This window comes from Protopterus annectens, chromosome 1.part2 (assembly GCF_019279795.1).
Source record: "Protopterus annectens isolate FY-2018-M chromosome 1.part2, PAN1.0, whole genome shotgun sequence".
Lineage (NCBI taxonomy): Eukaryota > Metazoa > Chordata > Ceratodontiformes > Protopteridae > Protopterus > Protopterus annectens.
The window spans coordinates 766863715-766878926 of NC_056727.1; the positions used below are offsets into that span (position 1 = coordinate 766863715).

A 15212-nucleotide genomic window follows, 5' to 3' on the forward strand; every position below is an offset into this window, starting at 1 on the left:
AAGGAAAATGAAGTCATAGAAAGCAGCAGGCTCAGATGAAATCACAGCAAATATGCTAAAGATGTTGGGTGAGATAGGTGAGAAATGGCTCCTGAGGGTACTCATAGCAGTGTGGAGAAAAATATGTATCTCAGATGACTGCATACTCATGCCAGTGTACAAGAACAAAGGGGATATCCACAACTGTAAGCAGTACAGAGGCATCAAACTCCTATCACATTGCATGAAAGTTTTGGAGATGGTGATTGATAAATGGATATGCAGAGTAGTAGAGTGTAAAATGGGAGAGCAGCAGTTCAGATTCACATCAGGATGCAGCACAAGTGACCCAATGTTTGCAGTGAGACAGATAGTTGAAAAGAAACTAGAGATGATGAAAGTTCAACTGGGCATTCCTATATTTGGAGAAAGCATGTGACAAGTTCCCAAGAAAGTTGATTTGGGCAGTACTGCAGTGGTTCAAAGTCCCAGAAACATTGCTAGAACTAGTGCAAGCTATGTACAAGGACCCAATGATTCAAGTATGAACAGTGTTCAGTCTCACAGAGGGGTTCCCAGTTGGAGTGGGTGTGCATCAGGGTTCAGCTCTGAGCCCACTGCTGTTCATAATAATGATGGACTACATTAGCAAACAGGTTGGAGGGGACAGATCGACAAAGTTTCTGTATGCAGATGATTTGGCATTACAGACAGAATCAGATCAAGAAGTTTAGTAAAGGATAGGAGAATGGAATGCAAAACTAAGGCACATGGGATGAAACTAAGCACAGATAAGACAGTGGTAATAGCAGCAAATTACGGATATTAGAAGAAGCTGAGAATTGAGATAGAAGGGAAGATAGTGGAGCAAGTTAATAGCTCCAACTATCTAGGAGGGGTGGCTGAGTAGAAGGGAAGTGTGAATGAAGAGGTCTAAGCTAGAATCAGAGGTGCTACAGTCAATGGGCATAGAGTGTCAGGTGTAGTCTGTGACAGAAGCAGAACATTAAGGTGTATAAGACATTGGTGTGACAATTACTATGGTGTGGTACAGAAACCTGGGCAGTAAAGGCAGAGCAGATGAGGAACCTAGAAGTGATGGAAATTAAGTGCATGAGAAGGGTGGTAGGATGCACACTGTGGAACAGTCAAAAATGAGGGCATAAGAGCAGAAGCCAAAGTAGCTCCAAAAGCAGAAAAGATCAAAGAAAACAGATTATGGTGGTTCAGACACATGTGCAGAAAATCAGAAGACAATCTGGTGAAGAAGTTTTGGGACAGATAGGAAGAAGGTAAGAGGAAATGAGGGCGTCCAGCAAAAAGGTGGCTGGATTGTGTGAGAGAAGGTCTGACACAGTCAGGGATGAGTATCGAAGAAGGCAGGAGTGTGGCATTGAATTGAGAGAGATGACAACAGTTAACACAATGCCCTGACCCCATGTAGAAAAAAAATGGAAAAAAAGGGGGCTGATGATGATGATGATGATGATGATGATAAATAATTGAGTCTGAGTCCCACAGAAGGTAATTGAAGGTGGAAGGAATCAAACCCGATATCATGGGCAGTGGAGATAGATTATTAACAGTTCAGAGCTTCTGCATTAACTGTTGAAGGACCACCTATTCCAAGGATAATCATAAGGTCTTTTAAATATATTACAGGAATTAGGAGTAACACCCAGAACTGCACCATGTTTCAGCTGAGTGATGCTACATATTATGATCCAGGTGTAGCTAATGCCCTAGCTGACAAATTCACTTCCAGTTTCATCTCTTCCACTTCTCCCCTGTTTCCTCACTTTAATTACTAAACTACCCTTTCCCCAAAATCACAATCAACCAGATCCTAGAAGCTCTAACCAAACAAACTATAAGCAGTAACTCCATGAGCTCAGACTACGTACTAGGCAGTATCCTAGTTATTATAAAATATAATATACTGAACTCCTCCTAAACCTTTTCAACCTTGTCCGTCCACGGGGTATGTACCTGAACTCTGGAATGGCTATTTTTGTGCCACTTCACAAGGATGGCTCCACCAGACCTGACAACTATCATCCAAGTAGTCTTATTAGCATTACCTCTAAACGCATGGAGTGTATCTTGGTCAGCTTCACAAACAGAAAAATTGATGATCTACAAGTCATCACCACATAATCAATTTTGCTTCATGAAAGGTAGAGCTTGTCTTCTTAATCTAGTGCACTTATTTAAAATGTAACAGAAAAAATGAGCATTTTTATTTCTGTAATACTAGCTCCTACAAGATGATCTATTCCTCGACTTAGTGCCTAGATTAAGAAGACAAGCGTTACCTTTCATGAAGCAAAATTGATTATGGGGTGATGACTTGTAGATCATCAATTTTTCTGTTTGTGAAGCTGTCTTATTAACTCTCCTTCTTCTCCTCCTCAGAAATATTGTTAATAGCTAAAAGCCCTTACTCCAAGACCTCATCCTTCACTGCAATATAAACAAGACCTCTTGGAGAAATATTTTTCTCACCCAAAAATATCCCATACCTATGGAACAAGCTTCCCTTGAATGTCTGACTTTTAACACACTGGCCTCCTTTCTGTTCTGCCTTGGCAATTGGATGGGTACCTACAAATTACAGTGATGATAAGCAGTATTGCCTTTATTCATCAGGGTGGCAAATCCACCCACTATACTGTCTGGGCTTCATGACTAGGATCTGCATATTTGCCTCAGCCACCTGCCTAGTAAGCGCATACAAACCTGTAAAATGGTATGCAAACATGGAATCACAGTTTGTGCATGCAAGCATCCACAATAATTATTCAGTACAAACCCTCATCCCCAAATATAACTGTTCAACATAGATATGGCTCTTTCAATATAATCTCAGTAGGCCTAAAAAAAAAAAACTATTGAAAGAAATAAAACCTCTAACCTTAGCATCAAGCGTCAGACAGCCTACAGGGGAATACATAAGCATATCTGCAAAGACAACTGCCATACCCACAGCAATACTGTTAAATACATCAATAAAACAAAACTACATAATCTATAATATGGAAAAAGTCACATATAATTTTTCTTCATAAAGGATGTACCTCAAAAGAGTTAGTTATTAAACTGTAGCCCAATTGACATATTATAACCCCTATCTACAGCACTAAAAAAATTGTATTCACAAGCAAATCTTTGATGATCTAATTAAAAAAAATACTCTCCCCAAGTCTGCATGGTTATATTCTATAGCAGAAACTGTGTTACCTACTCTCTTAAACATATGAAATCAACAACAAAACTACAGTCATCTAGTAGCTTCTCTCTTCATGGACTTGTTAAAAGCTTTTCATAGTGTCTTTCATCAACGACGCCTAACCGGATTAACCAGTTTAGATTTAAGCCAACAAACAGTAAATTGGTTTAACAACTAGTTAAGTGACAGATCTCAGTGTATGCAATTTTAAGATGCCTATTCCTCGTGTCAGATAATTGCAGAAGTGTATTGCAAGCAACTTATTTAGAGCCATATTAATGAGCGATTAGCATATTAATCAGTGATATACATAAATGAAAAAAATGCCTCTGTAATACAATAAACAGATACCACAAACAATCACGTAGGGTGACATAATATCCAAACTAAACAATAAAAAGTCACCACCACGTCAAATTCCAAGTGAAATGGAGGTTTATTAAAACACAATTCCCAACAAGACTTAGCGCTTTCGCCTGTTTCATACAAGCATCATCAGAGTCATTATTCTTGACATTGTTTAATTAGTATAGTAACAATACACCAATCAGAACTAAGTAATTAAAAGCAATCACTTTTAAAGAAACATTGCGCAGGCTGCCTACCATCAAACTTATAAGACTTAACCAGTTGTACAAAAACTAATAATATCACTCCATTAAAATATTCACAATACATAGAACCACCAAAAAGTAATAAAATAATAAAAAATAATAACAATACATATAAAAACTGTCAGATGCATGTTGCCCTTAGTTTCAGTACACAATAAATAAACAGATAACTTGACACTTATGTGCTCAGCCTAAATATTAAATCAATTTAGATCATTACACTAGAGTGCCTGCATAACATTAAAAATGGATAACAGAAATCTGTTATCGTTAAATGCCAAAAAAAGAAAATAAAATAAACTATTTCTATTTGGCCCAGAATCTGCACAAAATATAATACAGAGTTCAAATTCACATTTCAACAAAACATTACAACAGACTAGGTGTGCCACAATAAAGTATTAAGGGTTATCATGGATCATAATGTGAAGCTAGGACAACATATTGACTATGGCCAGATTATCATGTATCACAACCTGAAGTTTTGACCAACCTGTCTCATCCAAAAAAACATGAAACATGATTCTATATGTCTAAACTACACTTAACAGAACAAGCAATGTTAACAATAAGCAAAACACCTTCTATTTCCATGCCTTCAATATACTTCACCATATACTTAAAAATCATTTGCATAGATCAGGAAAAATTAACAAGGAAATAGCTCTGTACAAACAAATGAAACTGTTTAGAATGGCAAAACACCCTGAGGCACTTTCAACTCAAAATAATATACAGCTCCCTCTGTAAAGTAAAACTTTGCCCTGCAATCAGAAACTTTGTTGAAAGGTACAATCCGACAAACTCTGTAAGATCCTTTAATCCAAATCAAGTATTGACAATTGAACTGACTAATCATCGTGGAAACTTTTTGTACTCTGTAGCTACAATTAAACTATGGGACTCTTTATCCCATCAGATATTTGCTTAGAAACCAACAAAAATAATTTTCAATAAAATTAAACAATCATTTAACTCTCACATCTTCATGGAATTACTTAGGAGTGGTACAGTTACTGAATGCTAAACTTAAGTACCTCTTACTATAATTAACATAAACATATTAATATTGACCAAACACTAGGATACCTAGTCATATTTAAGTTTTATTGCAAAACTTGTATTGTACCTTTAGTCCTACCATTTAAAAACTATTATACAATAAAAGGTAAATTAGCACTCCAAAATATGCTTGCTGATTGAACACCAATCAGCATGACCACTGTAAAGAAGTCTTGTCACTTATCTATTGTTGTGTGACTGGACTTCCTATTAGGATATACTAAAAAAGCTACCTTCAAATACTTAAAGAGAGACAGAGCAAAATATGAGATAAAATCAGGGCATTCTGCAAACTCTGGACAGTTAAAAAGTACAGCACTCATAATGTGACTGATCACAGTGCTTTTAGCTTCACCTCTTAGCTGTCCAGACTTTAGTGGAATGTCCCTCAATTTCCTCATATGTTTGCCTTGTCTCTTGTGGTTTTAGTAATGCAATTAGAGTTTCTCAAAAAAAATAATAAAAGTAAAGTAATAATAAAAATAAAATAAAAAGTCGCAGACAAAAGAGGCAGCTCTCTAGCACTCTGTTGATGTACTGTGCAAGTGTGAGGATGTACATACCATACGCATGTATGGTACATCAGTAAACCATTGGGCATCACTCTCATAATCAAACCACACCAACAGTAGATAAATCCTATGATACCCATACCCAATTGTGGGTTATTGCTAAATTATATATTTGAAGCAATACCAATAATTTGCCTGAGTGTTACTCTACATACGTCTTTAATATTACACATTGTGAAACAAGAAATATGACTATGTTACATGCAAAAGAAATATGAAACATGTAATACTATATAAATCTAAGTTATACTTAAAACAACAGAACTGTATCTATAAATTATATATACTTATGTTATGCATCACACATGTAAAGATAATCTTAACTTTATGTTTGTAAAACACTTGTCTATACATAAAAGTGTAGCTTTTCTGCCTGGGCTCCACTGACAAGGGACTTCATCAGCTCAGCTGGACTATCCCGGCTAGCAAATAGAAATAAGTAATACATGCTGAATTTTGTATAACTACTACTTTTTTTCACACAGAGTTCATAGAAGAAAAAAAAACAGAAAACTGGAACAGTTTCATTTTATAACTCTCACAGTCTCTTGCAGAAATATCTTTGCGGACATGGATGTGTGGTGGAAGCTTGGAAATCATTCCTTGCAGCAGAGTTGGACACGTCTTCAGGAAGAAGCACCCTTACATTTTTCCAGAGGGAAATGCCAACACTTACATCAAGTATGTTAACTGTATACTTAAATGAATGCTTTGAACCATGTTTGTACCAGATGCCATCTTGTTTATGTGCCATTGTTTTGTAACGCTATCCAACAGATCTGAATAGTTTGAGTAAGCAACAGAAATGTTAAAATGCTATGCGAAATGCTGTCACAATAATAAAGTATTAAGAGTAGATAGTGTGCCTCTCCAAAGTGTTAGTGCCCCTGTAACAAAATGGGAAGGCAAGGTCAACTCCATTGCTATAGAGAGATAAAGTCCTGGAGATGGCCCAGTTGACCCAGTTTTGATTACCAGACCAAGAACTGGAGGAGCCAATCAGGAAGAAACAGTAATGAGAAAGCAGAACTCACTTACCTCTTTTGGAGAGAGGGAGATGAAGGCTCATACCTGAATTTCTGTTACAGGTCCTTTGGAGATACCTGCATTTCTGATTGCTGTATCCACCCCCCCCCACATCGTATGTGTTGCTACCAGACTGTCATATCATTTCTTGTACTGTATTGCTGAAGCAGAAGATGAAACAATTTATTCATTTATGCATTTATTATCCAGGCAAGTAGATTGGTCATTGGACCATTTCCAATCATGATTTTGTCAGTAATGATAGAATGGTGTTGTACCAATTAGTTATTAGTACAGTGCAGCTATTTAGACATGTTAGCACAATTAGAGTAATTTAAAAATTGCCAATGGTGTAAACAAATAAAAACTATCAAAGTTAGGCACATAACCAATCCTCTGACAAGTCCAACTGCATAAATTTGAAAGAGGCAGTGCATGAAATCCCTAGAATTCCTAACAGTCTGTATGTGCTATTAGCACCAATAATGTGCAAATTTACTGAGTTAGTTAGCTGGTCACTTTGTATGCTTTTTAACAGAATCAGAAAAGTCCATATTTAGTGGATTTGTAAGTCCATGCAGTTAATGGAATTAATACGTTTCCAAACAATGATACCTTAATGGCTTTCTTTACGTAGGAGCTAAAAAAAGTATGGCAGATTTACTAAATTATGTTCATGTACCAACAACTGGTATGATCAATGTATCATATGGGGCATAAAACAACTGAATAACAAAAATAGAATCTTGAGCCTTAATTAACACACTTGCAAAATCTACCATCAGCAAAACAATTTGACTACCTGCCGGTAGATAGAACAGGTAATTAGTTGTTAAGCATATGCTATGTTACAAACAAAGAGTAGTTCCATTGGTAAGTTATAAGGTTTTTGGTGCAATTATTTAATCAAGTGTTGGCATTAATCATGTCCATTATTTGTATTTTCTACGTATCTTTATTAGTGGTTGCCAGAATGTGTGATATCACTGATGCTACTAAATGCAAAGTTATGTAACTTGTCTTAAATAGTCTGTAGACAAATATGATGTAAGAATTTTGCTTGTTGTCTTATCTGGACCAGGCCATTGCTGCAAGGGTTCTTGGAACAACTTACCTGCACAGTCTCTGAATAAATTCTATAAAATTCTCAAGTCCACCTTTGAAACTTAAAGCATAGCCTTTGCATTGAAAATGAACTAAGTTACAGGATTTTACATGAGAACATTGTTACTCATTTTGAACACTATACCCATGGCTGTTGAGTAAGTACCATAACTGACATAAACACTAGAAAGCTTCATCAAAATAATGTTAGCTCAGTTAGGTTACAGAGATAAATGTCAAAATGAACGAACAGAATGAATGCTGGGACCACTCTGCACCAATAATGGTGCTATATATGTGTGTGTGTGTGTGTGTGTGTGTGTGTGTGTGTGTGTGTGTGTGTGTGTGTGTGTGTGTGTGTGTGTGTGTCTGTCTGTACACACATCACGCATGTGCATGTGAGTGCCAAAGATTTAGTCACTGCAGACATTTATTAAGTGCCCTTGTTTTTGTTCATTTTTGTTATTGTAGAAAGTGGTCACATTTTACTACAGTCAAATGTGCCTCTTTCTCTGCAATAGTGCAGTATATTAGATTTTTGGGGGTGTGGGGGTGGACCCCATATGTTAGAAGTTAGGGGCAACCTCCCTATATAAAATCAAAGTTTGTGGTTGATTTAGTTGTTCACAAATGAAACACATTTGCGGTCACTTAAGTTAAATTTTTTTAGATGATAGGGATCACCAGTGAACTTGATTGAAGTATTTAGTGTCGATCGAAATTCACCAGCGACCTAAGGAAATTTACTCATAATTGAGTTTTTGTCAGTTCATGGGGACCCAATAAATAGTTGTTCTGAACTATGTACTGTCCTCAGTTATATGACTTACCACTAATAAAGGTGCAACCATCAATCTAGTTATCATACAAGTCCATCGCAGTAAGTGCCTTCCTCTTTCACATTAACCTTTGAGCTCGGGAAGCATATCATTTTCTAATATTTCTCTTTACATGAAATGTTCAGTGTACAAACGTTGAGGTGTTATCATTACAACTTTCAGAGAATATTTAGGTTTTATCTCTTCAACTGCTAACCGATTTATTTTTCAGTCTGTCCATGGTACACCCAGTATTCTTTGCCAACACACTAGTGATGCATGTACGCTACATCTATATCTTATCCATCTTTCTGTCTCTCTCTCTCTCTCGCTCTGTCTCTCTATATATATATATAAAATAGGTGCAGTAGCAATGATTGAATATGCCCAGTGTCGACTGTCAAAATGTTGAAACACAGATGTCGACATGCCAGTGAACATACCCTGAGAAACAGTCTTGGCACATACAAAATATACAATTTAAAAACAAATAAAAACATTCATCTGATGTTGTCATTTCCATTCATTCCTCAACATGTGTATTTCGGATCTGATCCTCGTATCCAACTAGGCTGCTTTACAAGCTTAGGATTCGAAGCTCAAGCTTCTCCTCTCTTACCCATAAAACCTCATTCCCCCAAATTACCTCAGATCTTGTTTGCCGCTGATTGTAGAAGCATTGAGGTATCATCACTCAAGAGCTCCATAGCCATTTTCCATATCCAAAAGTCCTGTAAGTCGGTCTTTGTGCCGTTACTTGTTCTTTCTTCCTCCTACCCTGGTCCTTCGTTATATATATCTATATATATATCTATATATATCTATATATATATATATATATATATATATATATATATATATATATATACACACACACACACGTGTGTGTGTGTGTGTGTGTGTGTGTGTGTGTGTGTGTGTGTGTGTGCGTGTCGATATATACCTATATATATATATATATAAATATATATATATATATATATATATATATATATATATATATATTTATATATATATATATATATATATAAATATATATATATATATATATATATATTCCTGTATACAATTTGTAAAACGTTTGATCTGAGGTAATTTGGGGGAATGCAGTATTATGGGTAGAAGAGGAGGGTTCCTATCAGCTGACCAAAGACGCAGGTTAGCGAATTGGTCAAGCTGTAAACGCCAAAAAGGCAAAATATCGAATCGGCATGTAAGCAAATTCTTTCCCTGGGAAAAAATTTGTTTGGCCGCTTCGGTAGTTTGCCATTTGCGGCACTGTAGTGTGGTCTTGGAGTTGGTATATTTAAGTAGGGAGGGTGTGGGGGGGCAAAGCCCCCCACTTAATATCATGTATTAAAGTGTTTTCTTTTTCTTTCTTTTTTTTGTTAAAACAGCAATTTTTTTCCCTTGGAAAAAAATCGCTGTTCTGACAGTTCGGTTTTGTAAGCTTTCATTTACATGGGGTCGATTAATCACCGTTCGCTAACCTAAGCGTTCGGTGATCTAATATAGACCCAAAGAGGAGGAGCTCGATCTTTGAATCATAAGCTTGTAAAGCAGCCAAGTCGTATCTGAGGGTTGGATCTGAAACCCACATGTTGAGGAAGAATGAAATGGACAACACAGATGGAACACTATGGTTAAGTCTTCTTCTTCTTCTTCTTCTTTCGGCTTTTTCCCGGTTAGGGGTCGCCACAGCGGATCATCTTGTCCGCACATTGAATGGCAGTAGAGTTTGTTGCCAGCCCGGCGCCCAACCTTCCACAGAAGGCACACTCACACACACACCTAGGGCCAATTTAGAGTATCCAATCCACCTGCAGCATGTCTTTGGGATGTGGGAGGACCGAGCACCGGAGAGGAAACACCACGACCACAGGGAGGACATGCAGACTCCGCACAGAAGGCACCCCAGCCGAGGATCGAACCGGAGAACCTCTTGCTGTGAGGTGGCAATGCTAACCACTGCACCACCGTGGCCGCCGGAACACTATGGTTAAGTACATAACTTATTTTTTTTTGCAAGTGGCAAGTCCCCTGTGCTCCCATGTAGGGTGATGCACCCCCACACCCCCTTCCTAAATCTAGATACTAAGTCTGAGCTAGCACAAGCACAGGATAAGGGTATATTCCCAAACTCAGAAATTGTGCAATCTCACATATCTGTTGAGCAGCTGTTTAGTCAATCATATGGAGCTGACTAAACAACTATTGAACAAACACACACTGAACATACTGCCTTGCACCTGTGTGTGTGTGTGTGTGTGTGTGTGTGTGTGTGTGTGTGTGTGTGTGTGTGTGTGTGTGTGTATATATATATATATATATATATATATATATATATATATATATATATATATATATATATATATTCCCTTCATTACACTAACTTACCATAAAGTTGGCTTTCATAACAGCGAGACCACAGGTCATATCAGCGAGACAACAGTGTTGAATCTTTACAATCATGAACTCCCAGAACATCGTATTTTCTCACTGGGAAGGTTACCACTTGGCCACCATGAACTTTCCCCTTTGCTCCACTGTAGTGCGATCTTGAAGTTGGTATATTTAGTTAGGGGGTGCATGGGAGGCGAAGACCCCCATTTCAGTTGGTTTAATTTGCTTAAGTTTCTAAGTTTATTGTTGGTGGCCAGCTGGTAACTTTCCCAGTGAGAAAATATGAAGTTCCGGGAGCTCGTGATTTTAAAGATTCGACACTCTGGTCTCACTATTATGAAAGCTGACGTTATAGTAAGTCGATGTAATGAAGTAGATCCACACACATGCTGCAGAGATGATCCGACAGGTATTAGGCACTGGGTTGTATCTGCATACTGAGTAAAGAACTGTATAAGAAAAGGCAAGTGTAGTGGTAATGGGATAAATAGTGCTAGGCTGCTGAATGGCAGGAGTAGTAATATAGTCTTTCACATGTCCGATGTGATGGACATTGTAGTTATAGCAAGGTAGTACAACTGAAATTATGTACACTGACACACACAATATAGTGATGTATAGCTGCAGCTAGTACATGGCTGGCATAAGTAGGGCAACAAAGGTGGGCGTAATGGCAAACTTCTTCAGAATATAAGTGGGTAGGAAATTAAGTATATAGGAAGGTAGTAAAGGAGAGACCAGCAAGCAGAAGGGTAACCATAATGTGTGAAAGGGGGGAAGAAGAAAGGTTGCTTTCTTTTTTGTGAGGAAAGAGACCATTTTGTACTTTTTACAAATGAAGGGTATGAAGGCAGATGGGAAGTTACTGAGTGATAGCACTGGATGTGACATAGGGAGAAGATTAGGTAATAAGGACAGACAGATAGACAACCATAGAAGACAGACACAGAAAGACATGGGTGCTACACAGAAAAGATGGTGAGGAAAGTGGATGGGTATGTAGATACACAGGGTAGTCAAATAGTGATGGGGAGGGCTGGACAGCATGGCACATGAAATGAACAAATGGTGATGGGGAAGGCTAGAAAACAAAACTGAACTGGAATTACAACTGAAAAGAACCTACAAGGGTGGGGATAGTATGGTGTCTTGGCATGGCTGGTTTGCAGTCCAACACAGAGGGTAACAAACCAATCCATCATTCAACTAGGTGGCCAGTTGCTCGTCTAGAGGCCTCATATCTGCATATGTAATGTGTGAGTGTGTGTGTGTGTGTGTGTGTGTGTGTGTGTGTGTGTGTGTGTGTGTGTGTGTGTGTGTGTATATATATATATATATATATATATATATATATATATATATATATATATATATATAAAATATATACACACATGCACACAAACGTATGTATATATATATATATATATATATATATATATATATAGAGAGAGAGAGAGAGAGAGAGAGAGTAGATATATATATATATATATATATATATATATATATATATATATATATATATATATATATATATATATATATATAGTATCTAGATATAGACATGGATATAGATAGATAGCATATATAGATCTACTTAAAGTAGTCAAATACTACTTATGTCGACATGCATAATATCGAATCAAATTGATCTGTATTATGCATGTCAACACACCACTTCACACGTGTTGAAAATTAATCCTGTTGCGTGATGCAATATTTGAAAAAAAAAAAAAAAAAGATATGTTGCATAGGGTCAGTCCCCCCAGCACCATCCACACCACATGCTAATTATATATTTTAACTCCGAGAAGGACTGGCCTTTGGTCAACTGGTGCCCTAGGCAAAAGGACTCCATAGCGCCCTGCCCCACACCACTTGGTGCCCCCATTCTGGTCTCCCTACACAATCCAGATTACTGGAAAAGTGTCCCTGCTAGAGCGGCATCCTTGGCAGCCGCTTAGTTGACCTATGCCTAAGGCTGGCTATGACTCAGAGATCACACAATACCTGGGGAAAGGGTATATTCCCCTACTCAGAGACTGGTGATCTTGTACACCTGTTGACCATCCTGTTTAGTTGACTAAAGTGTGTCAGTTAAACAGATGTTGACAAAAGTAATGATCTGATGTTGTAAATCTTATTTTATTCATTACACATAAGACCTCGGTTCCATCCTCGGAACAGATACGGCCATTTCCCAGCTCATGCAAGCCAAAAACTCTCAGCTAAGAATCTACCCACAATGCCCATCTCCTAGTTAGTCCGGATCTTGTTTGCCACGTTCCTAGTCAGACATGTCAGCCATCTCTCTCAAAGCTAAGTAGACAGTTGTTAATTTTATGACAGTTTTTCTTCAAAATTACTAAATTTTTAGACAAGTTAGCCTTTTCTCACTGTCGCCTGTAACCTAAGCCTATTTCCTACCCTTTTCCTTGGTAATTTAATGTCTTACCTTTTTTGGTGCTGTCCCTCTCTCCTGTCTTTGACAGGCCTTCCCTTTTAACTAGTGGTATTCTTTAAAATAACATCACTGGTATTTTCTCCCTTATTTTTTTTTAATAGGATAGCATTGTTACTTTACCATGTAAGACAAAGCTAAGTTGGGATTTAAACAGTGTGACAAGTGTGGACGTAAGATGTCTAACTCAGAGATCCCCCCCAAAAGGAGAGATATCTATACCAAACGATTGCAGCCCCCCAAACATCTCCAGCGCCCAAGTGAGAACTGCTCTCTCCAAAGCAAAAAACACAGCATCCATGGGACCTGATGGTGTCCCCGGCTGTGTGCTCCACGAACTCAATGAGGAATTAAACCCACAGCTAGGACAGCTGTTTAATCAAAGTCTTACCTCTGGATACGCACCAGGAGTGGCGACTGCAACTGTGGTCCCACTTCACAAAGGCGGTGCCTCCACCGACCCTGGAAATTACCGCCCATTAGCCTGACAAGCCTTATCTGCAAAGCCATGGAGAGGATCATAATGGACCTCATAAATAAAGACATAGGGAATTTGCAGACTTTGGATCCAACCCAGTTTGGCTTTGTCAAAGGCAGGTCATGCCTTTTAAACTTGGTTGACTTCTTGAAACAGTCACCAAAGCCATTGGCGAGGAAAGGCAGTCCATACAGCCTACCTCGATCTGGCTAAGGCCTTCGATACAATACCCCACTCGGGTATCATTGAAAAACTCATCAGCTTAAATGTTAACCCATACATCACAAGATGGGTTGCAAACTGGCTGAGTGACAGAACCCACAGGGTCAGAGTTGCTGGCGCCATGTCAGACTCAAAACCTGTCACAAGTGGTGTCCCACAGGGCTCAGTCCTGGGCCCACTCTTGTTTGGCATCTACTTTTCCAAGTACAAGCAAACACAGGAGGGTTATGGCTGACAAAGTTTGCAGATGACTGCAAACTGAAGCCATAGTAGAAAACACATCTGACACAGATATCCTTCAGAAGGGTCTCACAGAAACGGATAACTGGTGCCAGAGCCACGGCCTGAAGTTAAATGCCAAAAATGCATAGTCATACCCTTTGGGAAAAACAAGGTTACCCCTAGCTACCAAATAGGTGGCAATCCACTGAGCACAGAAGAAGTTATCAGGGACCTGGGGACCCAGGTTGATAGTAGTCTGTCATTCGACACCCATGTAGCTAAAGTAGTTAGGAAGACTTTCTACATTGCCCACCTTATCATGAAGGGATTCTCATCTAGATCAAGGGAGGTCATAGTCTCCTTTACTCATCACTCATCAGACCAATGATTGAGTACAATGCCCCATTTGGGATGTATCTGACCCGACACCTGCAGCAGCTGGAGAGGCCACAAAAGTTCCTCACCAAAAGGATAAAGGGTCTCAAAAATCTGTCCTATGCTGCCCGACTGAAAGAACTCCAGCTCTATTCAGTCACCGCTTGCTCAGAGGTGACCTTTGCCTAACATACAAGGCCATGTCAAACCCAGATTTGATGAATATGCTTCACCTCAAAAATCTAGATCCATCAGAGCCACAAGGGCGGAGACTTAAACCTCGACACGGCTATTAATAGGACGTGCTGGAGGGATAGATTCATTACCCAAAGACTCCTATGCTGTGGAACAAAATCCCGGTACATGTGAGGCAGAGCACCTCGCTGGCCTTGTTCAAGAGAAATCTTGACCAATGGATGGGAGATCGCAGATATACCCCAGGGATTACCTCAGTGTCACTGCTCGACAGAGGCACAGCAAAATAATGGGTATAGTTCCCCATACTAAAGGGGTGGCGTAAGCCACAAAACGATGGGCTAGGCTTGTAAATGCCCTCGGGCAGATAGCCTAGTATAAACCTATGAACCTATGAACATGTTCGTTGTGTCTACTGTTTGGGCGTGGATCATATTAAAGCTGACTGTGACATT

General features: G+C 38.6%; 1 protein-coding gene across 1 annotated transcript in view; it reads left to right on the top strand.

The window, feature by feature from the left end:
* The window catches only part of GALNT14 (polypeptide N-acetylgalactosaminyltransferase 14), a 3768866-nt gene that overhangs the window by 2958474 nt on the left and 795180 nt on the right, over positions 1-15212 (top strand). Inside the window, exon 10 of the mRNA XM_044058899.1 lies at positions 6011-6137. Coding sequence (XP_043914834.1) covers positions 6011-6137 — 127 coding nt within the window. The remainder of the gene's footprint in view (positions 1-6010; positions 6138-15212) is intronic.